Source organism: Mastigoproctus giganteus, chromosome 11 (genome assembly GCF_048544385.1).
Source record: "Mastigoproctus giganteus isolate SK-2022 chromosome 11, ASM4854438v1, whole genome shotgun sequence".
NCBI lineage: Eukaryota > Metazoa > Arthropoda > Arachnida > Uropygi > Thelyphonidae > Mastigoproctus > Mastigoproctus giganteus.
This window is the reverse complement of record NC_143585.1, coordinates 86,642,982-86,667,662: the sequence shown is the minus strand read 5'-3', so window position 1 is coordinate 86,667,662 and position 24,681 is coordinate 86,642,982. Positions and strand designations below refer to the sequence as shown.

At 35.5% G+C, this 24,681-nt stretch overlaps 1 protein-coding gene across 2 annotated transcripts in view; it reads left to right on the top strand.

Annotated features, from left to right (window-relative positions):
- Nucleotides 1-24,681, top strand: part of 5PtaseI (inositol polyphosphate-5-phosphatase A) — a 400,034-nt gene that overhangs the window by 363,373 nt on the left and 11,980 nt on the right. Inside the window, exon 15 of one of the 2 annotated variants that reach the window (XM_090385499.1) lies at nt 7,865-7,901. The exons of the other annotated variant lie outside the window; for it this stretch is intronic. Within the exon in view, the coding sequence (XP_090241625.1) occupies nt 7,865-7,901 (37 nt within the window). The remainder of the gene's footprint in view (nt 1-7,864; nt 7,902-24,681) is intronic. 2 annotated transcript variants of the gene reach the window in all.

Sequence of the window (24,681 nt, the reverse complement as noted above, 5' to 3'; positions counted from 1 at the left end):
TCAGAATCGGGGCTCAGAAAATCCTAAAACATCCCATAGACAACTAAAAGGGCGATGTTTTTGTGCTGTTTGAGACAAAAGATGTATGAGTATCCTTACAGATGAAACTTACACATGGTTAGCTTATCTCAATATGCTAGAGCAATGCTACTGAGCAGAGTACTTTCTTCTCACCTCTTTTACCCCAGCAGAATGGATCTTGAAATGTTAGAGTAAACTAGATGCCAAGGGAATCTTTTTGCTTAGTCATGTGGCGCGCGCGCGCACACACACACACACACACACACACACACACACACACACACACACACACAAGAGGGCATAATTTAAAATAGAGAGGGAGATAAAATAATTGTAGACTAATGTCTGAAAAATTTTCCTCTAGTCAAAGGGCGATTAACTGTTAGAACAGACTTCTACCTACTCTCGTGGAGGTTGGAAATTTACAAAATTTAAGGAGGGATTGGATAAATACTAGTAAGAAATGGGTGAATGAAGCATGAAAAGATGATTCTGGTTACTTTTTTAATTTAAATTATTTTTTTATATATATTTTTTTTTTTACTTTATTTTATTTGTTTTTTTAATTTAATTTAATTTTTTTTTTTTTTTTTTGGCAAGTGCTTGCATAAGCTTGCTTATTTATGCCATTTTGCCGATACTAAATAGTATATATTTAGTATCGGCAAAATGTCTCTAGTATATATTCAGATGATCCATCTTTCAAAATGAGTGGTTTCTGAAACTATTTTAGTGATAATAATGAAAAAGAAAGGTTAGAGAGTACAAAGAAAGTTTGCAAAAACTGTATGGAGGATAGCTAATATCACAGTGTACCTTTTGACATTCGAAAATTTTAAGTTTGTACTGACCTAAATTTTTTTTCTTATAATATAATCCACTAAATATTGAAGGCAAAAAACTCAAGCTACACTAGCTATATAACATTATAATACAGGTTAGGCCAATAGCCAGCATTCTGTATGTGACTATGAACAAACTAGCTGTGTAACAAACTTTTTTTATGAATGCATCAGCCTCTCGTATTGTGGAGGCATTTTACCCCAGTATTACGCTGTGTACATTAAATAAAAAGGGCTATTCCAATGGTTCTCTTATATGCTATTTATTTAAAATGAATGCCATCCAGACTGCAGTTTAGACCTTGATTGGGTCTCATCAGTGTGGAAACAGACACTGTGAAGTGAAAGAGGTTGATGACCCAGAGATGAGGAATATCCTCATGTGAGATGTTAGATGGTGTGTAATTTTAGCATTAGCATTAGCATTAGTAGAGGCATATGATGCAAGAAAGCAAGCTTATTCAGCATCAGCCAAAAAAAAAAAAAAAAAAAAAACACCACTCCCATTTCACCCCTCCGTTCGTTTGAAATACCTGTCCAGTTGCGCCTTAAATTTGTTTAGGCTATCAACTTCAACAACAAGTGATGGAAGTCGATTCCACCAACCAACCACCCGCTGGCCAAAGGCAAATTTCCGCACATCTATCCGACATCCGTCCTTCCTCAATTTGAATTTATGCCCTCTGAGGTGATTATTCTGAGCAAGATGAAGAATCCCATTGGCATTGAGCATGCTCAAACCATTCAAAGCCTTATACACCTCTATCAGATCACCTCGCCGGTGCCTAGTCTCCAGACTCTGTAATTTGCAAAACTTAAGCCTTTCTTCGTAAGAGCAACCCTTTGTTCCGTTCACTAATCTTGTTGCCCTTCTCTGTACCCGTTCCAGCAGCTCTACATCCTTCTTGAAATGAGGCCTCCAGACCTGTATACAGTACTCAAGATGTGACCTAACCATTGCCTTATACAAGGGAATAATCACCTCCTTATCCCTGCTAGAAAAATTCCTGTATATCATTGACAAGACACCATGAGCTACTCTTGCAGCTCGTCTGCACTGCTCAGAGAACTTCATATCTGCCTGCGCAGTTACCCCCAGGTCCTTTTCATTCTCCACCACTGTCAGTGTAGTACCGCAGAGTTGATACGTTGCTCTGTGGTTACTGCTTCCCATATGTAGTACTTTACATTTGTCAATGTTAAACTTCATTTGCCACCTCTCAGCCCATCTGTTCAACCTTTCCAGATCCTGTTGAAGCAGCATAGCGTCAGTGGTGTCCTTAACAACCCTGCCAACCTTTGTATCATCTGCAAACTTGGACATTAAACTTGATATCCCATCATCAATATCATTCATAAACACCGAAAACAACAACGGACCCAACACTGAACCCTGAGGAACTCCACTAATAACATTAGTCCACGTTGAGCAGTGTCCATTGATTACCACTCTCTGTCTTACATTCAGCCATCCCTTTATCCATAGCAGAAATTTGCCTCCAGTGCCACAATGGTCCAATTTGTGCAGCAGTCTTCCATGTGCAACAGTATCAAAGGCATTTCTAAGATCCAAATATATAACATCAAAGTTATTCTTTGCATCCAGTTCCTTTGTGACCACATCATAGTATCCAGTCAAATTGGTCAGGCAAGACTTTCCCTTAACAAAACCATGCTGTTTCCGAGCTATAACTGAAGTCTTGTCTAGATGATCCTGCAGTGCTTCTTTAACCAGTGTCTCCATTAATTTACCTGGAACAGAAGTTAAACTAACAGGTCTATAATTACTTGTGTCAGCCTTTGATCTTCCTTTGTGAATTGGGGTTACATTTGCACATCTCCAGTCTATGGGTACCTCCCCTGAGTCCAAAGAAGCTCTCATAATTATGGCTAGGGGTTTGCTTACTTCCTTTGCTGCCTCCTTTAATATAACTGGATAGATCCCATCCACCCCAGGTGCCTTTTTTATGTTTATCCTCAACAATCTCTCCTCCACTTTCCTCTCAGTTATTACAAAATCATCTAGCTCACTGCCAATGTTTACTTTACCTACGTCATTCTCCTTCCTGAATAACTCCTCATGCATGAATGTAGATGCAAAATACTCGTTTAGATTGTTAGCCACCTGAGCAGGATCCTCAACTGTTGAACCATCAATATCCAGTGGACCAATCTGATTCATCCCTTTCCTTCTTGAGTTTAAATAGGTAAAGATCTCTTTTCTGTTTTTCTTTGCATCCTTTGCCAAGGATTTTTCGTAGTCTGCCTTTGCCTGCCTAATCTCCTTTGTGACTTGGTTACAGACCAACTTATATCTATCATAGGCTTCCATGTCACCCATTAATTTGTATGTATTCCATGCATTTTTCTTCTCTGCCACATCTCATTAGTTCATCTGACAACCATTTAGGCCTAAACCTTGAACAATATTTCTTAGTTGGTATGTAAAGCCTGGTAGCTTCCAAGATTAGTTCCTTGAATGCTTCCCATTTTGAGTTTGCTGTTGGTAACATTATCAGTTGGTCCCACTGTATAGAATTTAAATACTGTCTCAGACCATCATAGTCGCCTTTACGAAAACAAAAACCCTTACCTTTACCTCTGATGGTAGTTACCTCCTTGAGTAAATCCCACTTCAACACACTGTGATCACTGCCACCTAGTTGTTCATTTATCTGCAGATTCTTAATGCATGAAGAATCACTGATAATCAGATCAAGAGTATTGCTCCCTCTTGTTACCGCACGAACATGCTGATGTAGAAAACAATCATCCAATAAATCCACAAAAGCCTTGCTAGTGTGTGAGTGACCAACCCACAAATTCCAGTCAATATCTGGGAAATTAAAATCCCCCATTATAAGACTCTCTGATTTACTGGCCCACTCTATTTCCCTGTACAATATCTTATTGTACTCATCAGAGTCATTAGGCCTATAGCACACTCCTACTCTCAATTTTGATTTCCCTATGCTTATGTCACACCAAACTGGCTCGACACTGCCCTGTCCATCAATGTCGACTGGTTTCACTTCCTTGGATTTTATGTGTTTCTTAACTAATAGCATAACCCCTCCTCCCCTCCTGTCCTGTCTATCCTTTCTATACACATTGTATTCCCCAAATTCCAGTTCCGCATTCCTTATATCTGTGTGACACCACGTCTCTGATAGCCCAACAATATCTGCCTTTGATGTTTTGAGCAATACCTCAAATTCATCAAATTTATTTTCCAAACTCCTAGCATTGGTGTACATGCAGGTATACATGCACCTGTTTCTATTCCTAGCTACCCTAACACAACCCATGTGTTTACTTGTACCGCAATGACTCCCAGCAATCTCTGAAATATCCTGCATCTTGTTTTTCAGGCTTCTGCTCATTTCAATAGAAGCAGTGCAAGAATCACTTCCACCTCTGCCAGTGGCTACTGTTAATTTATTAGTCCTTGATTTTGAAACATCATGATTTTGAAACATCATCAATTTATTTTGAAACATCATGTAAATATTTAGGGCAAAAGTCTCAAGCTACAAAAGCTCTATAACATTGTACAGGTTAGCTTGGTTTTGTATATAGCTATGAGCAAATTATTTTTGCTACAAATGCATGTCTCATATAGTGGATGCATTTCACCACAGGTTTCTCTGTTATTGCATTACACAAATTAAATAAAAAACAAGTTAGTGAATGTACGCAGTGCATTACATTGGAAGCATGTTTTTTTTTTGTTTTCTTAAATTAATTGAAATATTTTTTCTTTTTCTGTGATTAATAGAAGTGAAGAGTGAATATAATTTTCTTATCAATTAATTCTAAGATTATAACTTTATAGAACATTTAATAAAACTATAGAATTATATAATATTTATTACTCTCCTCCCATATAAGCTGCTTTTTTATTTTTTTGTCTTTTCTCTCTATGTATCTCTTGACAAGCGATACCACATTCATGAGTTAGATAGCAATACATGTGAAGCATGCATAAACTGTCTAAGGCTAACAATACTACATTTAATCTATGAATTTTTTTTTTTTACATACAAATTTAAAAGGCCCAAATATAAAATTTCATGAAAATCTGTCCACTGGTACTTGAGTTACTACTGCAGATGGATGAATTGGCAGACAGAAAAACATGAACATAATAGGTGCGCATGGGCACACACAGTCTAAAAAATCACTGCTGCAGTGGGGAAAGTAAGGAATATTGCTATTTATTTAAAATTAATGCAATTACTCCACTGCATCTAGAATAATGGCATGCATTAGATATTTCCCACTATCAGTTCTGTTAATTTCATTGTGTGTGTGTGTGTGTGTGTGTGCAAACCTACCAGAAGCTGTTATAAAAAAAAGAAATAACTGCTGTACAGTGGTCCTTGGTTAGAAAACTGATGGGTGCAGAAGGAAATATAACAAATTATCTCAAGTAATGCTTGGCATTTTAAGAATTCCAAGAATGAATATTCTCTCACTCAACAGTGCTTAGTGAGAGAATATTCATCAGGATGAAACTTGAGAAATGTCTTGATAGCCAAGTCGCGAAAATAAGGTTATTGTTATAAACATCCTTTGAGTCAGCATTTCTGAAAAGGATAAAGTTTGAAACAGTATCTTTTGTGAAACAATGACAAAAATATAAGATTAAAAAATTTCCAGTTCACAAATGCTTGAAAGAATACTTTTTAGCTAGAACAGGACTTGCATCCATCATTATAGCATAGATGAAAATAATGCAGTCTAATGAAAGGTAGTTATCCCTCAAATTATTGAGGCTACCAACAAAGATTGTCCCGTGCTACACTAGAAGTAAGTAATATTTCTCTGCGAAGAGAAGTATGACATTACTTAATGCAGTTATTTTGCATGAAGCAATGGAACTACGCTTAAGATTCACTATTGAACAGGTCAGTGCCTTTGCACAATGTTTTGTTTGTAGTGAACTGTCCAGGTCGATAATTGGCATTGTTTTAATTGTATCTCATATTGTGAATCAACCTTCACAACGAGTGGCTGAGGTATTGCACTACTTTGAATAAATAATGCTTCACTTGGAGAAGGCTAATGTTACTTATTCGTGGCAGATACCACCACCCAGACGGCACCGTTTCAAAGCTTGTTGGCTTACTCATTGGTGGGTGTATGGGTGGGCAGGTACCCTGTTGTTGCAATAGTGACAACCCAATTATGAAGTATAAATTCACAACATGAGCGATGCCTGATGGTGTGTAATAGTATAAATTAAGGCAATTATTGTGCATGAAGCAATGGGACTATGCTTAAGATTCACTATTGAACAGGTCAATGCCTTTGCACCATGTTTTGTTCGTAGTGAACTATCCAAGTCGATAATTGGCATCATTTTAATTGTATCTCATATTGTGAATAAACCTTCACAATGAGTGGCCAAGGTATTACACTGCTTTGAAAAGGTAATGCTTCACCAGTGGAGAAGGCTAATGTTACTTATTCTCACTGTACATCAGTTACTTAAAACGATGCCAATATTGACTTAGATGGTTCACTACGAACAAATCATGGTGCAATGGCACTGACCTGTTCAATAGCGAATCTTAAGCATAGTCCCATTGCTTCGTGCAAAATAATTTCCTTAGTTTATACTACACACCATCAGGCATCTCTTATCTTGTGGACTTATACTTCATAACTGGGTTGTCACTATTGCAACAACAGGGTACCTGTCGACCCACCAATGAGTAAGCCAACACGCTTCGAAAAGTGCCGTCTGAGTGGTGGTATCTGCCGAGAATAAGTAACATTAACCTTCTCCACTGGTGAAGCATTACTTATTCAAAGCAGTGCCTCGGCCACTCATTGTGAAGGTTGATTCACAATATGAGATACAATTAAAACGATGCCAATTATTGACTTGGACAGTTCACTACAAACAAAACATGGTGCAAAGGCACTGACCCGTTCAATAGATGTTACTTAATGGGTGGGGCACCACATAGTAATGTTGTGCCCCCCCCCCCCCACCAGAGGACTGTTTCCATGATTACAGTCCTTAATTAGCCCAATTTTTAAAAATTAAAGCATACTGTACTAATAAATAGTCCTGTAACTCTAACTTAATACTAAATGTATTATTTTATCAGTGAAATTTAATATCAAGGCCAAAATCTAGCTATAAAAAAAAAAAAAAAACTCCTGCTCTTTTCTCAAATTATGAAATCTGCTGCTTTTCAAAATTTTAAGGTATACCTGTTTATATTGAGAGGTAATTTCTTGGGGTAATTAATTATTTATTGATTATTTTAAGAAATAAAATTTTGCTTGAATATAAACTTAAATCATGTCGCGATAGCAATGTTAGTATAGTATATTCCGACTGAAACAGTCCTATAATAAAAGGACACTGATATTATATAAAGTAAATTAATTTTATTTATTACTTGTGACACAGATTGTGTTTAAAAACTTTAGTATATTCCACATTATCAAATATTTTGACTACATCCATGGATTGTGTAATTTTTTTTATATGATTACAGACTGATGTCAAGCCTTGTACAAGTGATTAAAATTATTGAGGTTTATTTAAATGAACTATTACTATTTGATCATAAACTTTAAATCATTATTTTAAATATATTAATAGAATAATTATTTTATAATTAGCATTTACACTCTGATAGAACAATGCTAAGTAAATTTATTTTATTTTTCACTGTTACTTTAAGCAATTGATGTATACCTTGTGGTTATAAGTATACAATGGGCCTGAAACATTTTCTCCTAAATTAGTCATTACTCAAATTGAATCATAGAATATTTGAATTAATGTAAAATTGCTAATTTCATGCTGAATCTATCTAAAGTTATATTGTTCTGTTCATGTAACTTTATACTTTTTTTGTGATTTTTTTTTTTTTTTCTAAAATTCAGAGATTGTTATATCATTTATAATTATTAAAATTACTATGGAATAATCTAATAACTTTCTTTTGCTATTCTTTTTTTTTTTTTTTTTTCAGCCTGTATTACTCTGGTTCAGGCTTCTTCCATCAACAGGTAGGCACAGTATTTCCTGCTTTCCTCCCCTTACCTCAGCCTCCCTGCTATGGCAACCAACCTGTAAAATTCACAATTCTAAATTGATCCCAAATATATTGTTTAGTAGTCAAAGTGAGCTGGATGACTCTGTTTATTGGACAATGAATGATTTTGTATATCAGATTAGTTCTCCTAAACATAGTGGTTCAGTGTTAAATGAAGATTTTGATTCAAACAAGTTGTCACTTAGTTGGCACTCTAGTCGGCTGATCAGTCACCATTCTTCTTCTTCAGAAGAATGGTATTCAGATGTGAATAACCCACATAGTCAAAAGACTAGCATCCATAGCAATAATAGTGACATTAGAAAATATAATAGTAGGAACACTGTACTAGATACAGGTCAGGACAGAGGTCCAGATTTGCTGATGAGTTTGTCCCACCAAGATTCACAGAACAAGACTACCACAGTTCAGCCTAATGATACTTGTTTCTCTCCATCCAGTTCTACAGTTGCAGAGAATGGAAGGACATGGTGCTGCTTGCATGACTGCGTAATATTATGACAATGGTATTCCCTGCATGTCATCTGTGAATGCCTTCCATTTTTTTCTTTTCACCTGTTGCTTTGATGGAATTTTGTTCCAGGAGTTACCTCTGGTAAGCATGCTTAATACTTCTTATTCTGTTTAGCAATTTTTATTTATATTGTCATAGCCTTTGCATTATAATTTTTTGTTGTATCCCATAACTTGTGTGCAGCTTTACAGTTTGCATGATCTGTAGGACATATTGGTCACAATTGTGACATAGTGCAATGATAGCTGTCACCTCACCTGCATGTATGGATAATGTTTTTTATTTCTTCATTTTGTATAGTTTTTTTTTTTTAATTCATAGGTAACTTCAGTTTATTTTTTTTTTCTAAATTTGCTTTCAGTTAAGTTTTAATCTTATTTATAAACATCTTGCTTTAGCAGTAGTCACTGTTTGTGTCTGAATTCAGCAGCATGTTCTCATTTTTACTGCATTTAATTTGGATAATTTAAAAGTATATTTTCAAGAATATGATAATTGATAAAACTTATTACATATCAGTTCAGTGTGCACATAATTATATATGTAACCAGTTGTACCAGTTACATATGTTTTAATTTTTTTATCACCTACCATGTGTCCACTTTAATCACTTATATTATAATAAGGCATATCACAACATAAATAATTAAAGTAGACAATGTTAAATGCTTTATTAGAATAAATAAAACTATTTCTGTTATAAGTCAAGCATATGAATTTAGCATTGAACAATCATGTATTTATTAGTATTGGCATTGTGATACAAGAAAGCAAAGCTAAAAGGGAGAAGGGGAAAAAAATCCACTTCATTTTTCCCATCCCTTCCAATTTTCTTTTTTTTTTTTTTAAATTCCCCCCTTACCCATATGCAGTACCTTGCATTTGTCAATGTTAAACTTCAACTGCCATTTCTCAGCCCATTGACCCAATTTTCCTAGAACTTGTTGCAGTAGCTCACCCTGATTACTGTCATTAATAAATACTGAAGACAACAATGGTCCCAGCACTGAACTTGGGAGACTCCACTGATAACATTAGTCCACAAAAAAAGACAGATATTACCAACAATTGTGTGTAATTTGTCCCAAACCATTCTTAAATTTATTCAGACTATCCACCTCCACAATACTAAGTAAAAGGGTATTCCAACAATTGAGCTTAATGTGATACTTGTCTGCTTCTTTTTTGTAAATATCATTTACCAAAAAGAAGCAGATAGTAAAATATGCACAACATAATCTAAAAACACATTTATTAATAATAAAAAAAATTATTTCAAACAGTAGCATTCTGAAAATATAATTACTCTCCCATCCAAGTTATTTAAGAATATTACAATTTTAATTAGACACAATAATACTTTCAGTTATATTAGTCTTTTACAGATATGATATAATTAAATTTAATAGTAAATATATGAAATCCATATATATCAACATTATAAATAGCATTAAGTGATTGTGGAAATGATGTATATTAATACAAGACATAATTTCTTTTAAAGATAAGATTATAGATATGATAATAATATAATATAGATATGTTTTGAATTTAGATATTAAACTTCTTGAAGAGCATTTATCAAAGTAACTTAATTTAAAACTTATTCTGATGTATCACTGAAATAATATCTTTAGAAATGAAAACTTGTATTCGTCATTCTACTTTAAACTTGAAATGCTCATTCTTTATCTCAACTTGAGATTTAGTAGTAATGGCCATATTGTGGAAGGAAGCCTAGAGCTTATGCTGCACCAGCCAAAAAAAAAAAAAAAAAAGTAAAATAATAATATTAAATAAAATAAATAATTAATAAATAATAAAAGAAAAGGAAATAGGCAACCTATGCATTTCCCTCCTCCTGTACAATGTATTCCAGTAATTTATAACTTGCTGGCTAAAATAAAACTTCCTACAATCCAGTCTAAACATCTCCCACCGTAACATGAATTCCCCTAGTTCTAGAATCATTTATAACCGTGAAAATTTCATCCTCATTCATTTTACTTTTGCCTCTCAGAGCCTTAAACACCTCAATCAAGTCTCCTCTAAGGTGCCTAGTTTCCAAGCTCTGCAACCCACATATTCAAAGTCTTTCTTCATATGGATGCCCTTTTTCCGATCTCATCAGGCAAGTTACCTGTCTTTGGACCCTTTCAAGAAGCTCAATGTCTTTTTTTAGGTCTCCACACGAACACAGTAATCCAAGTGTGGTCTAACAATAACTTTATATAATGGGATTATAACCTCCTTATCTCTACTAGAAAATGTTCGATAAGACACCATGAACCTTCTTTGCAACCCGTCTACAATGCTTGGAGAACTTAATTTCTGACTGTAATGTAACTCCCTAGTCCCTTTATTCTGCTACTGACTTTAGTTAAACTCCACCAAGTGTGTAAGTTATTTTGGGGTTACTATTCCCCAGGTGTAAGACCTTGCATTTTGCAATTATTAAAGCATAGCTGCCACTTTTCTGACCATCCCTGAAGTCTATCTAAGTCACGTCACTGTGACTTCAGGGATGGTCAAAAACAAGCTGTGATTGGCAGTGATCATTAACTGCTTTACTGATCTTTACATCATCTGCAAATTTAGACATCACACCCTCTATCCCTTCATCAATGTCATTTAAGAAAATCGAAAACAACAGTGGTCCCAATACTGATCCTTGGGGAACCCCACTTCTTACATTAATTCAATCTGAGGAATAACCATTTATCACAACCCTCTGCCTCCTTCCCTGAAGCTATCCTGCTATCCATTTAAGGATTTTCCCTGTAATTCCAACCTGTTCCATCTTATAAAGTAATCATTCATGTGGGACTGAGTCATATGCTTTGCTGAAATCTAAAAAAACAATGTCGAAATTCTTCCCTAAATCCAGCTCATGAGTGATCCTGTCAAAACAGCTAACCAGGTTTGTTAAACATGATTTTCCCTTTACAAAACCATGCTGTATATTCTTCAGAATTCCATTTCTATCTAAATGATCCTGAATTTCACCCTTGATCATTCATTGTCTCCATGATTTTCCCTACTACTGAAGTTAGACTGACCGGTCGGTAATTTCCCACTACACTCTTAGAACCACCTTTATGTATTGGCGATACATTGGCACTTTTCCAATTGAATGGAATCTGTAGTGAGTCCAGTGATGTTCTCATAATTAGCTTTAATGGTTCAATGCACTCACTTGCTGCCTCAATTAAAATTATAGCGTATATATGCCATCCAACCCCAGGAGCCTTACTCAGTAGGCTCAAAAGTTTTTTCATTAAATAATCATGTGAAATTTCAATATCATTTATTCCATATTTTTCAACTTCACTCCCATAATTTCCCATTGACATAAAGGGTTTTCTTCTGTAAATATTGATGCAAAGTAACTGTTGAGTACATCTGCAATATCAGCTAGGGTATCTAATACTATCCCACATCCATTACATAAGGGTTTGATATGATTTGTCCTTCTCTTCTTTGCATTTATATATGTGAAGAATTCTTTATCCCCATACTTTGCTCTCTTTGCCAGTGATTTCTCATAATCTGCCTTTTCTGTGGCACTCTTACAGATCAATTTGTAACTATTATAGGCTTCGGTACTTTTTATTGCTCTAACTTTTCGTGCCGTCTCTTTCTGCTCAAGTACTCTGGCAACCACATTATTCGTCCAACTTGGAATCCTCCTCATGGAGTATTTTTTAATGGTATATATGCATTCAAGGCTTCTGTGAGATATCTACCCAATTAATAGAGGCCATGTAGCACCTTAAGCCATTGTAATTTCCTTTCCTGAAATTATAACCCATCCTTCCATGTAGTTGGAGGTCTTCCTGTGCACCTCTTCTTCAACAGAAAGTTTTCCCTTCTTACTATACAAAGGGTACTAGGAAAGTTTTGCAATATGACGCAACAATGAATCACAGGAAGCTGCTTGTTGCTGCATGTTCAGACATGTTCATACGTGCATAGTAGCCGCCGCGCCAAGTCGATGGGCTCAGTTATTCATTAGTAGTGAGAGTGTAAAGTGCTTGCGATGGCATCGTGGTCACGAAATGAGATAAGGACAGTTTTGCGGTATAATTTCGTGTGTGGTTTAACCATAGACCAGTGCTTAGAAGAAATGACTCTTGCACTAGATGATGATTGTCCACATCGTACAACGATATTCAGGTGGTATAGAGAATTCCAAAGGGGAAATTTCACTCTGGAGGATTCTGAGAGGCCGGGAAGGCCACGAACGTCAGTTACGGAGGAAAACGTTACTGCTGTGAGGAAAATGCTTGACGAAAACAGGCGAGTGACCTACCAACAGATAGAGGATACTTTGGGCCTAAATGCACCAGCAATTCGTTCGATTCTGCAAGATCATTTGCACGTGAAGAAACTTTGTTCTCTCTGGGTGCCGCATCAACTGACTGAAGAGCAGATGACACGACGTGTGACTTGGTGCCAGGAGATGTTAAAAAAGTTTGATAAGGGACAATCTCGGTATGTGAACAACATCGTGACAGGTGACGAGACTTGGCTGTACTATTACGATCTGCCGACCAAGGCTCAAAACAAAGTTTGGGTCTTTGATGATGACGACACACCCGTAATTGTCAGAAAATCCCGATCTGTAAAGAAGAAAATGATAGCTGTATTTTTCAAATCGAGTGGAATTGTGGAACGTGTCGTTTTGGACACGCAGAAGACAGTCACAGCTAAGTGGTATACTGAACAATGCCTGCCTAAAGTCATTGGATCTATGAAGAACCTGCGGCCAAAGACAAGAATGGACACCTGGTACCTCCATCACGATAATGCTCCAGCTCACCGCGCCAAAGCCTGCGCCGAATATTTGACCACGACAGGACTGAAACTTCTCGAGCACCCTCCCTACAGTTCAGACCTTGCTCCCTGCGACTTTGCACTGTTCCCGCATGTGAAAATGAAGCTAAAAGGGAGGCGGTTTTCCAGTGATGAGGACCTTCTACGGGCTTGGGACAACGAGTGTGCTTTACTCCCTAGTGAAACTTGGCAGAACTGGTTTAAAGATTTGTTTTGGAGGATGGAGAGGTGTATTGAATGTAGAGGAAATTACTTTAAAAAAATTAAATAAACAAAGCTGTATTGCAAAACTTTCCTAGTACCCTTTGTATGACCAAAAAACTTGAGCTTTCTTTTGTTGATGTTATGAAGAAGAATTTTAGGCCTGCCAATTTTATTCAATACCCACTCATTTGTTCTTCAATCCAAGTAAGAAATACCTCCTGTAACACTACATTTCAAATGCCTCAATTTTCTTCCTGTCAACTCTTTTCAGATTCCATCTGTCACATCCATAAGTGGCAACTGGAAAAATTAACAAATCAATGATTCTCAGTTTCGTCTTTAGGGGCAGATCATGATCTCTCCATAATTTTATCAGATCAGCAATCAACATTTTAGCAATTGCCTGTCATCTCTTTACATCTTTTGAGTAGTCACTATTTTTATTTATTCTTGACCCTAAGTAATCGAATTCATCAACTTCTTCGATATCTTGCATATTAACCTTCACTTTACTGGAACCGAGATTATCACTAATCACCATAATTTTAGTTTTACACACTTAGTAGTAGTAGTAGTTTCACATTCAGAAACAATTCCTTTTTTCTTACTTGCTTCACATACTCTCCTCAGAATTTCTTTAAGATGATCCTTAAAATTACAAATTAGCACAGTATTATCTGCATAAAGAAGGTTGTTTATCTTAAGTCCTCCAATTTTGATGCCAGTCTCTAAATCTTCCAAAGCTTCAAATCAGCATAAAGATTAAAAAGGTGAGGTGACAAAATACAGTCCTACCTGACACCGTTATCTATTGTGAAAAAAGTCTGTGTTTCCCATATTCTTTCTCACAGTTCCTTCCTGTTCCTGGTACAGTAGCTTAATCAGCTGAATTATGTGGATTAGGAAACCCATAATAGTCATCATTTCCCATAGTTTTTCATGTTGAACACAATCAAATGCTTTTGCATAATCTGTAAAACACAAAACGACTGGAACATTGAATTCTTTTCATTTTTCATAATCAGTCGTAGACTTAAGATCTGATCTCTGGTCCCTCTACCCTTTCTGAAACCTGCTTGCTCCTCTGGCATTTCTTCTTCAAGTTTTCTTGAGATTCTGTTTAATATGATTTTAAGAAGAATCTTGCTAGTGTGAGAAATTAGGCTAATAGTCTTGTAATTTGAGCAAATTTTCAGATCTCCTTTTTTTGGTAAGGGGATGAAAATTGATTTCTTCCAATCTGATGGCCACCATCCCATTTTCCAAATTTTTACAATCATTTTATGAAAAAACTCGGCGCCCTTCACACCTGTAGCTTTAATCAATTCCAAGTGACTTGCCACACATTAGTTCTCTGATTGCTTTTCTGACTTCTTCCTTCATTGGTACTGGTTCATGACCACACCCTTGAAAAAGGGGTGGCAGATCATTAGTGCCAGCAGGTGCTCGGAAGAGCTGCTCACAGCATTCTTTCCACCTTCCTTTGATTGTGTTCTCCTCTGTTAAAATTTCCCCTTTGGAGTCCTTAATTACATTAAGTTTTGGTCAGAACTTTTGTCTTAAGGACTTAATTACATCATACATCTTTTTAGTGTTGTTTCATTTGTTGTGGTATTCGATTTCTTTACACTTTCAATCGATATAATCCTGCTTGTTCTGGCTAAAACAGCACTTAATGACTTTGCTTAATTCCTGATACTCTTCGTTTCCTTGTACACCCTGGGCTTTTGCAGTTCTTCTCTGTTCAATAAGGTTAAAAGTGGCTTCTGTAATCCAAGGCTTCCTGATCTTTGACCTTTCTCTAATGTGTCTTTTTGCTGAATCCTTAATAATGCTTTTTGTATTTTCCCACATTTCCTCAGGCAGCATATCGTCATCTAGTTCTAATAGAGCTTGAAAACGATTGCCTGTTTCAAGCACATAATCGTTTGGAATATTTTCTACATCCAATTGTCTAGGGAAAACCTTATTCATGATCTTTTTCAGCTTCAGCACGATGTGGAGTGGCTGATGATCACTGCCACAATCTGCTCCAAGAAGTGTTTTTGCTGTGATTACCACAGGAATGCCACCTTTGCTGCATAGAGTATAATCAATCTGATTCCTTGTTTTATGATCAGGAGATTTCCATGTGTAGAGCCTTCTCAGGTGCTGCTGAAAACAGGTGTTACATATGACAAGACTGTTCAGATGACAGAATTCAATTAAACTTTCACCCTGCTCATTTCTAGTGTCAAGACAAAACCTACCACATTCCAGACTAGAAGAAATTGTTCTTGCCTACTTTTACATTAAAATCACCCATGAGTATCAAAACATCCTTTTTTGGGACCATATCAAGAGCTGACTGGAGATTTTCATAATAAACATCCATATTTTCGTCTGTGGATGTTGATGTTGGTGCATATGCAACTAAAACTGAGATTTACTGGCTGGATCTGAAGTCTAACTGTCATCATTCTACTATTAATAGGATTGTATCCAAGAAGAGACCTTGAACATTCCTTATTCGAAATGACAGTGACACTATGTTCTTTTACTTGGTCATTTCCAGTTTTGAAATGATCTTGTCCTGTCCACATGACTTCAGTTGCTCTTAAAATGTCAATTTTATACCTATCCATTTCATTGATGACCATATCCATCTTGCCTTCTTTTAAACTTTTTACATTCCATGTGGCCACGTTTACCCTCTTCTTTCTTAAATTTAATTTTGCAGGGCACACAGTGGCATCCAGGATCTGGTTAACAGCAGTTTTTGGAGTTGTTTTTGTTGTGGTCTCTGTGGCATAAGATAATGTGGTGGTATGCCATTGCCTACCACATGGCCGATTTTGAAAGGGGGCCGGCTTTAATCATAGGAAGAGTCATCATGCATCTCACGAGATGCTTGGGAAGAGAAAGTTGACTACAGCAGAGCCCTGCTTATTGCAGAAAGGCTGATTACAGCTGGCTTTCACCTAGTTTCCAGAGGTCGTTGTTTATATGTATACACTTGCACCACCTTTATTATTTAAATGTATCCCATCTCTACAAAACAGATTCCTTCTACCTACAAGTTTTTTCAACAACTGTGCTAGCAGCCATTCAAGGTAAGAATATATCACCACCTGGCTGACATAAAAATATCTATTTCCCTTTTCTATCTATACTAATAGCTGCAGATAAATTGCTAATAAATCCTTATCAAGTAAACATCTTATTGCTTTTACTTTAACACTTCAAAAATAATGGAAATATCCATTAACAGCCAATACTTACACCAGCACTATCTAACCTTTCTGGCTAGCTAAGTGCCATTTGTATAATTTTAAGAAGGTTGAGGTTAACACCAAGAATTAAAAAATATATATATATATATTTCCAAAAAGAAGCATGATACATATATATATTAAGTATGTGAGATTAGGTGAACCGTTCAATTCAGATGATTGAACTGTTCAATCATCTCACAATATATACAGGCCTCCGTAGCCGAATGGTCAGGAGCAGGAGTGCAGTAGCACGCGCTCTTTGAGTAGACCAGGGTTCAAGCCCCTGACTGCTGAATACGGTCGATCTGCCAAGCCGCACTGGACCAGCGTGCCAGATTATGGTCTATTTCCCTCAGCATGAATTGTTGAGGAGGCTTCCATCCTGCAGTGGGTTGATAATGGCTGCACTTTACTTTACTTTTTTTTTTACGAAACACAAGTTTATCAGGAGCCAAAGAACTGTTTGCTAATATTTTATTACATACAATGCACTGTGCATCAGGAGCATCTTTATTTCCAACACATGTAAAGCCAAAATTCAAATAAGTGTCATCATACTTTCGTTTTGGTCTTTTATTAGTTTGTTCCTGTTTTTTCATTTCAGATTTTTCAGGAACAAAAGGCTGTGATATTTCATCCTCACTTTGAAGTGCGATAATATTGTGTTCATTTTCATCGACCACAGTTGCAATACTAGAAGTACTTGCTTCTCATTTTAAAGTTCCTTTTTTCAACCACAAATCCATGGTCATTTATTTTAATAATAATATTTCAAAATACTGATAATTATCAAAAAAAAAATGGGCAAAGGTAAAGAAAGCCTGCACGAGAAGCATGCAAAAATTTGATGAAATTTACCAGTAAAAGTACTTTGCTTTTAACGACATTTGTATTGTTGCTCGCTCGGTAAACAGACGGTGGGTGTTATCGGTCAGGAGAAATTGAATCCCATGGGAGATTGAAACCCTCCCGAAGTGGAGGGGGTAACCTGACTTTGATTCTTTAGAATCACTGGTGGACTAGTGGATAAATTGTTTATTAAGAAAAAAAAAAAGGCAAAGGAAGCCCACACGAGAAGCATGGCAAACTTCAAAAAAGTTTACTGGTGAACTTTTTCATTACGGACGTTTTTTACGACGCTAGAACTTCCAATATGACTCTGTTTCTGATTCAATTAGTTAATTCATTTAGTGATTCTAAAGAAAAAAGGTCAGGTTACCACCCCTTCACTTCAGGAGGGTTTCAAGCTCCCATGGGATTCAACTTCTACTCCAGACCAATAACACCCACCGTCTGTTTACCGAGCGAGCAACAATACAAATGCGGTTACGGCAAAGTACTTTTACCAGTAATTTCATTGAACTTTTGCATGCTTCTCGTGCAGGCTTTCTTTACCTTAGCCAAAAAATGTATACGAGGAAGTGAGTTTAGTTATGATATCAGTTTGCCTTCCTCCTCTCCATTAACCTGTGTACTCCAAGTTAAATTGCATATGAATGGCATATTAGATCACTACATTGCTACTTTTCCGTAGATTCATTACCTCTACGCATACTTCTCTATGCAAAAGCCCACCAAAATAAAGTGTTCTGCAGTCTATTTGATTATTATGTTAAAAATTATAATGATACAAAAGTGGTGTACACTACAGATATGCAAAATTTATTATTATTTTTTTATTATTAATTATGATTTTTCACAGAACACTTGTTCACATCTCATGGAACACAGTTTGGGAAACGCTACCATAGAGTATGGAAGCACAAAGTATTTTGATTTGCCAGACAGATTAGTGCAAGTTTGGCAAAATTTCTTATGAAATTATTTTATTTTAATTTTTCCATTTTAAATTTTTTACATCTAAACTGGATGGTAGTTACACTGAGACAGGTTCACTGGTATCTCACTGTACTTAAACTTAACTTTTCATCTTCCTGAACCCATAAATTTTAAAAATTCTTATACTACTACATTGGCTAAAAGAGTAATTTCTATATATATAAATATTAAAACAGAAAGCAGATCCAATAACTGAAACATCTGAGTGCAAATGAGCAGAAATATAGTGACCATGAAACTGTAAAATTTAAATAGAAATACTAAGAGCAAAAGCCGAAAAAATCAAATAAGACCTTAAGACATAAATTTTGAAGCCACTAAAGAGATAGGTTCATGGTCACTATATTTCTTTTCATTTGCTCTCATGTATTTCAGTTATGGGATCTACTTTTTGCCCTAATATTTATATTATGCTGTATTTGTTTCTTAATTTTTTTTTTTAAATTTCTCCTTATATATTTTATTTCCTGTTTATATCAAATTAATATTATATATATATTCTAAATCTATGCAGTTTTTCATGCAAAGATGTTAAACTTTAGGAAAATGAAATGCATTAAATTAATTTAATTTGACTTTATTTATTAAAGATACCTTCCTGTTTAATTAATTATTGCTTGCACAAAATTTATAGGCAAATTCTTTAAGGAGCTTGACCTTTATTATTTTATTGTATTGGCCAGGGAAGGAGAGGAAATTTAAATACTAAAAATACTTAATTTTATTTTGAACCCATACAATTGATGAGATACTTGACACTAAATGTCCTCAACAGGGTATTCAAAGTTGGGTGCATAATTATAACAGAGTTCTTGATTTTGATAACCTTTATTACAGAAAAGAGAATTTTACTCAAAGTAAGTAGATCTGAAACAGGAATTTATTTTCAAAGCAGCACTTCAAAATAAATTTAGTTGGTTTCATCACTTGCATTCTACTTAGAGGCAACTACCTGAAACTTTAATGTATCACTGTTAAGACTTGTTATTTGTGATTTAAGGATTTCTGTGTTATTTTTCTGAAAAATTTGCACAGAAAAATTGAAAATTTCTGGTGTCAAAAAAATACTGTTTTGTGTTACTTTGGGGGGAGGGGACAGAAATGCTCCAACAGGATAGTAAACACAAATATTTTCCTCTATTGAATGAAACAGTCTTCCCAATTTCAGTTAAATAGTTTCAGGAATGCTTAGCCATTTTTGTTATTTGTGTGTATGTGTACTTCAAAATACTAGAAAAAAGCCCTGAGCGCTGAGTATATTCATAATGAAATAATATTTTACCAGTCAGCAAACTGTTTAAAAATAAATAACTTTAATCTGAAAATTTAATTATATATATATATATAAGAAAAGCACCTGGGGTGGATGGGATCTATCCAGTTATATTAAAGGAGGCGGCAAAGCAACTAAGCAAACCCTTAGCCATAATTATGAGAGCATCCTTAGACTCAGGGGAGGTTCCCATGGACTGGAGATGTGCAAATGTATCCCCAATTCACAAAGGGGGATCGAAGGGTGACACGGGTAATTACAGACCAGTTATTTTAACTTCTGTTCCGGGTAAAATAATGGAGTCACTGGTTAAAGATGCATTGCAGGATCATCTAGACAAGACTGCAGCAATAATTCAGACACAGCATGAGTTTGTTAAGGGAAAGTCTTGTCTGATAAATTGGATAGGATATTATGATGTGGTTACAAAGGAACTGGATGCAAAAAATAATTTTGATATCATATATTTGGATTTCAGGAAAGCTTTTGACACTGTTGCGCATGGAAGACTATTGTACAAATTGGAGCAGAATGGTGGTATTAAGGGTAAGTTGCTACAATGGATAAAAGGATGGTTAAGTGGGAGAAGACAGAGGGTGGTAATCAATGGGTGCTGCTCTTCGTGGACTAATGTTATTAGTGGAGTCCCACAATGTTCGGTGTTAGGTCCACTGTTGTTTTGTATATTTATCAGTGATATTGATGAAGGTATATCAGGCTTAATGTCAAAGTTTGCAGATGATACAAAGGTTGGCAGGGTTGTTAATGACAGTAATGGCAGTGTGCTACTGCAACAGGATCTAGATAATTTGGGCAGATGGGCTAAGAAGTGGCAACTGAAGTTTAACCTTGACAAATGCAAAGTACTGCATATGGGTAGAAGTAACCCCAGAGAAACGTACCAACTGTGTGGTAGAAAATGAAAAAGACCTGGGAGTAATTGTGCAGTCAGATATGAAGTTTTCTGAGCGCAGACAGGCTGCCAGGGCAGGTCATGGGGTTTTGTCAATGATATATAGGAATTTTGCTAGCAGGGAGAAGGAGGTGATTGTCCCTCTGTATAAGGCAATGGTCAGGTCACACCTTGAGTACTGCGTACAGGTCTGGAAGCCTCATTTTAGGAAGGTTGTAGATTTACTTGAGCATGTACAGAGAAGGGCAACAAGATTGGTGAGGGGAATGAAGGGATCCTCTTACCAAGAGAGGCTTAAGTTCTGCAAATTGCAGTGCTGGAGACTAGGCACCTGCACGGTGATCTGATTGAGGTGTATGAGGCCTTGAATGGGTTGAGCATGCTGAATTCTGATGGGATCCTTCCACTTGTTCAGATTACGAACCTAAGGGGGCAATAAATTCAAATTAAGAAAAGACAGATGCAGAATAGATGTGCGGAAATTTGCCTTTAGCCAGCAGGTGGTTAATTGTTGGAACAAACTTCCATCTGTCATTGTGGAAGTTGATAGGTTGAAATAAATTTAAGGAGGAACTGGACAGGCATTTGGAGGGAATGGTGTGTTTTTTTTTTTTTTTTTTTTTTGGCTGATGCTGCATAAGCTCATACACTTGCTTTCTTGCATCACATGCTACTACTACTACTAGAAAAAAGCCCTGAGCGCTGAGTATATTATTCATAATGAAATAATATTGTACCAGTCAGCAAACTGTTTAAAAATAAATAACTTTAATCTGAAAATTTAATTACACATATATATATATATATCCAATATTTTAAATTAAATAAAACATAAGCCAGCAGTATGGCAAAAACTGTAGAGCGAAAATTAACATAAAAATAACCCAAATAAACAAACGAAAAAAAGGATAGACATAATAGTAGCCCGATAACCCTTGTATAATTTCGAGTTTTAAATCCGAATTAATAAAAACTATACAAATTTTAGGATAATGCCAATTATATAATAATTTAGCGGTACCCCCCCCGAGAGGTACCAGTTCCGAAAGACGTGAAATATCACCAAAAGAGGGTTAAAAGAACTACCAAACGATAACAAAATCAAAATAAATTAAAATAAAATATAGGCTGACCATTATGCCCCATATCGACAGAGGACCACGAGGCCAATAATGGTCATGGAATCGCTGCATTTCAATCGCTATACAAATCGTCGCCATGGTGAAAAGATCGAAGTACCAATACAGCCTCCCTCCTCCGATCGATCCACCAGTGCAGAGGATTTGCACGGCGGTGGTCCTTATGCAGCGAAAAATAAACTATAGAACAGACAGCACTCTAGAGCAGAGCCACACCACTGACATACTGTAAGCTGAATCAGCTTATATAGAAGAAAAAAGGAAAATAGATGGCGACACAGGCGTTGCTAAATTAGCATATCGACCCATTACTATTGAATTATATTAAATGTTGACGAAAGTTAAATTATAATAAAATGAATAAATAATCAAGCATTCATTAGAGGCAGCAACTTGCAATTCCTCCATATGAAGCCAAAATATATACTATCATTGAATTATATTAAATATTAACATAAATTAAATTATAATAAAGTGAATAAATAATTAGGCGTTCATTAAAGGCAGCGACATGCAATTATGGAGGAATTGCAAGTTGCTGCCTCTAATGAATGCTTTATTATTTATTCATTTTATTATAATTTAACTTTCGTCAACATTTAATATAATTCAATAGTAATGGGTCGATATGCTAATTTAGCAAAGCCTGTGTCGCCATCTATTTTCCTTTTTTCTTCTATATAAGCTGATTCAGCTTACAGTATGTCAGTGGTGTGGCTCTGCTCTAGAGTGCTGTCTGTTCTATAGTTTATTTTTCACTGCATAAGGACCACCGCCGTGCAAATCCTCTGCACTGGTGGATCGATCGGAGGAGGGAGGGTGTATTGGTACTTCGATCTTTTCACCATGGCGACAATTTGTGCAGCGATTCCATGACCATTATTGGCCTCGTGGTCCTCTGTTGATATGGGACATAATGGTCAGTCTATATTTTATTTTAATTTATTTTGATTTTGTTATCGTTTGGTAGTTCTTTTAACCCTCTTTTGGTGATATTTCACGTCTTTCGGAACTGGTACCTCTTGGGGGGGGGGGTACCGCTAAATTATTATATAATTGGCATTATCCTAAAATTTGTATAGTTTTTATTAATTCGGATTTAAAACTCGAAATTATACAAGGGTTATCGGGCTACTATTATGTCTATCCTTTTTTTCGTTCGTTTATTTATTTGGGTTATTTTTATGTTAATTTTCGCTCTACAGTTTTTGCCATACTGCTGGCTTATGTTTTATTTAATTTAAAATATTGGATGTATTTCAGCTTCATATGGAGGAATTGCAAGTCGCTGCCTCTAATGAACGCCTAATTATTTATTCACTTTATTATAATTTAATTTATGTTAATATTTAATATAATTCAATGATAGGGTGTATATATATATATATATATATATATAAAACAAAAATTAAAGACTGAGAATTGTATAAATAAAAGCACTAAAAACTGTATACAATGAACTAAAATAAAATACACAAAACCAATATAAAACCTTAAGAGAAGCTCTCAAGGCATTGTGCCTATTTTTCAACTCAAAATAAGAGAAACAACAGTAGGTCAATATATTAGCTGAAGTTATAGCCTTGCACATGTGCAGACATTTCCCGTGTGGATTGTGGTTGGCAGAAGGGGGAAAAAAATTTATTTTAATAGTGTTTCTAGGAGTAATATCAATTTTTTTTTTTTCATACCTAATAATTATCCCTTCCCATCCACTGTAGGTGATCCAAGCACTTAGGGCAAATTCCAAGTAATTAAAATCAGTGGTTGCTATTATTTTGTCCATTAGTAATTTTTATTTTTTTTACAAGGATATTTTCTTGTCAATATCACCTAATAATATAAATTTCATTGTGTCCACAGCCTTTTGTTCATAAAAAAAAAATAATAATAATATTAAACATGTATTAGCCAAAAAATACAAAAAAAAAAAAAAAAAATTGAAACAGGCAAGTTTATTAATTAATGTGACTTTTGTATATTAAATGTAGTATGTTAAATCAGAAAAACTGACAGCAAGTACTATTTATAAAAATCTTTTACTTATCCTCTCTACTGTGTTTATATGTATATATTCTTCTTCTTCCAGTCACATAGTTCCCTGAGGAGCTGTTGTAGCCATTAACAAAATCCTCCAACTGCATCAATCATATGCTATACGAGCGGCAATGCAAAATGTCATGCCCAAAAGTTCACTGATCCTATCCTTCCTAGTTGCAGGTCTTCCTTTAACAACAGTTTTTGGAGTTGGTTTTGTTATGGTCTCTGTGGCATCAGATAATGTGGTGGTATGCCATTGCCTACCACATGGCCAATTTTGAAAGGGGCTGGCTATAATGTGTGGTTTGTAAAATAAATATAAAGTGTGTGTGAAAATGGAAATGAAAAGTACATAAGGTGCCGGAACTAAGAGAAGTTTAAGGGATAGTAGAAAGTGGAAGTCAAGTAGTGGTTAAACAGGTGAAAAAATTTAAAAAACCTAGTGTAAAAATGAACTGGGACTGAGGGGGGGGGGGGATTTTTAAAATAAATAAATATATATGTACAGTGAAACTTCCCTTTAACGGACAGCCATGGGGAACGAAAATGTGTCCATTAGAGAAAAGTGTCCGCTAACAAGAAGTCTGAGGGAGAGAAAAAAAAAAAAAAAAGAAAGAAAAATCGTTACACATTTAATGTAAAATTAAATTAAAATATATACAGATTTTGAACAATATTTTTGTAAATAATATACAATTACATACACAAGAGATAAAGAAAA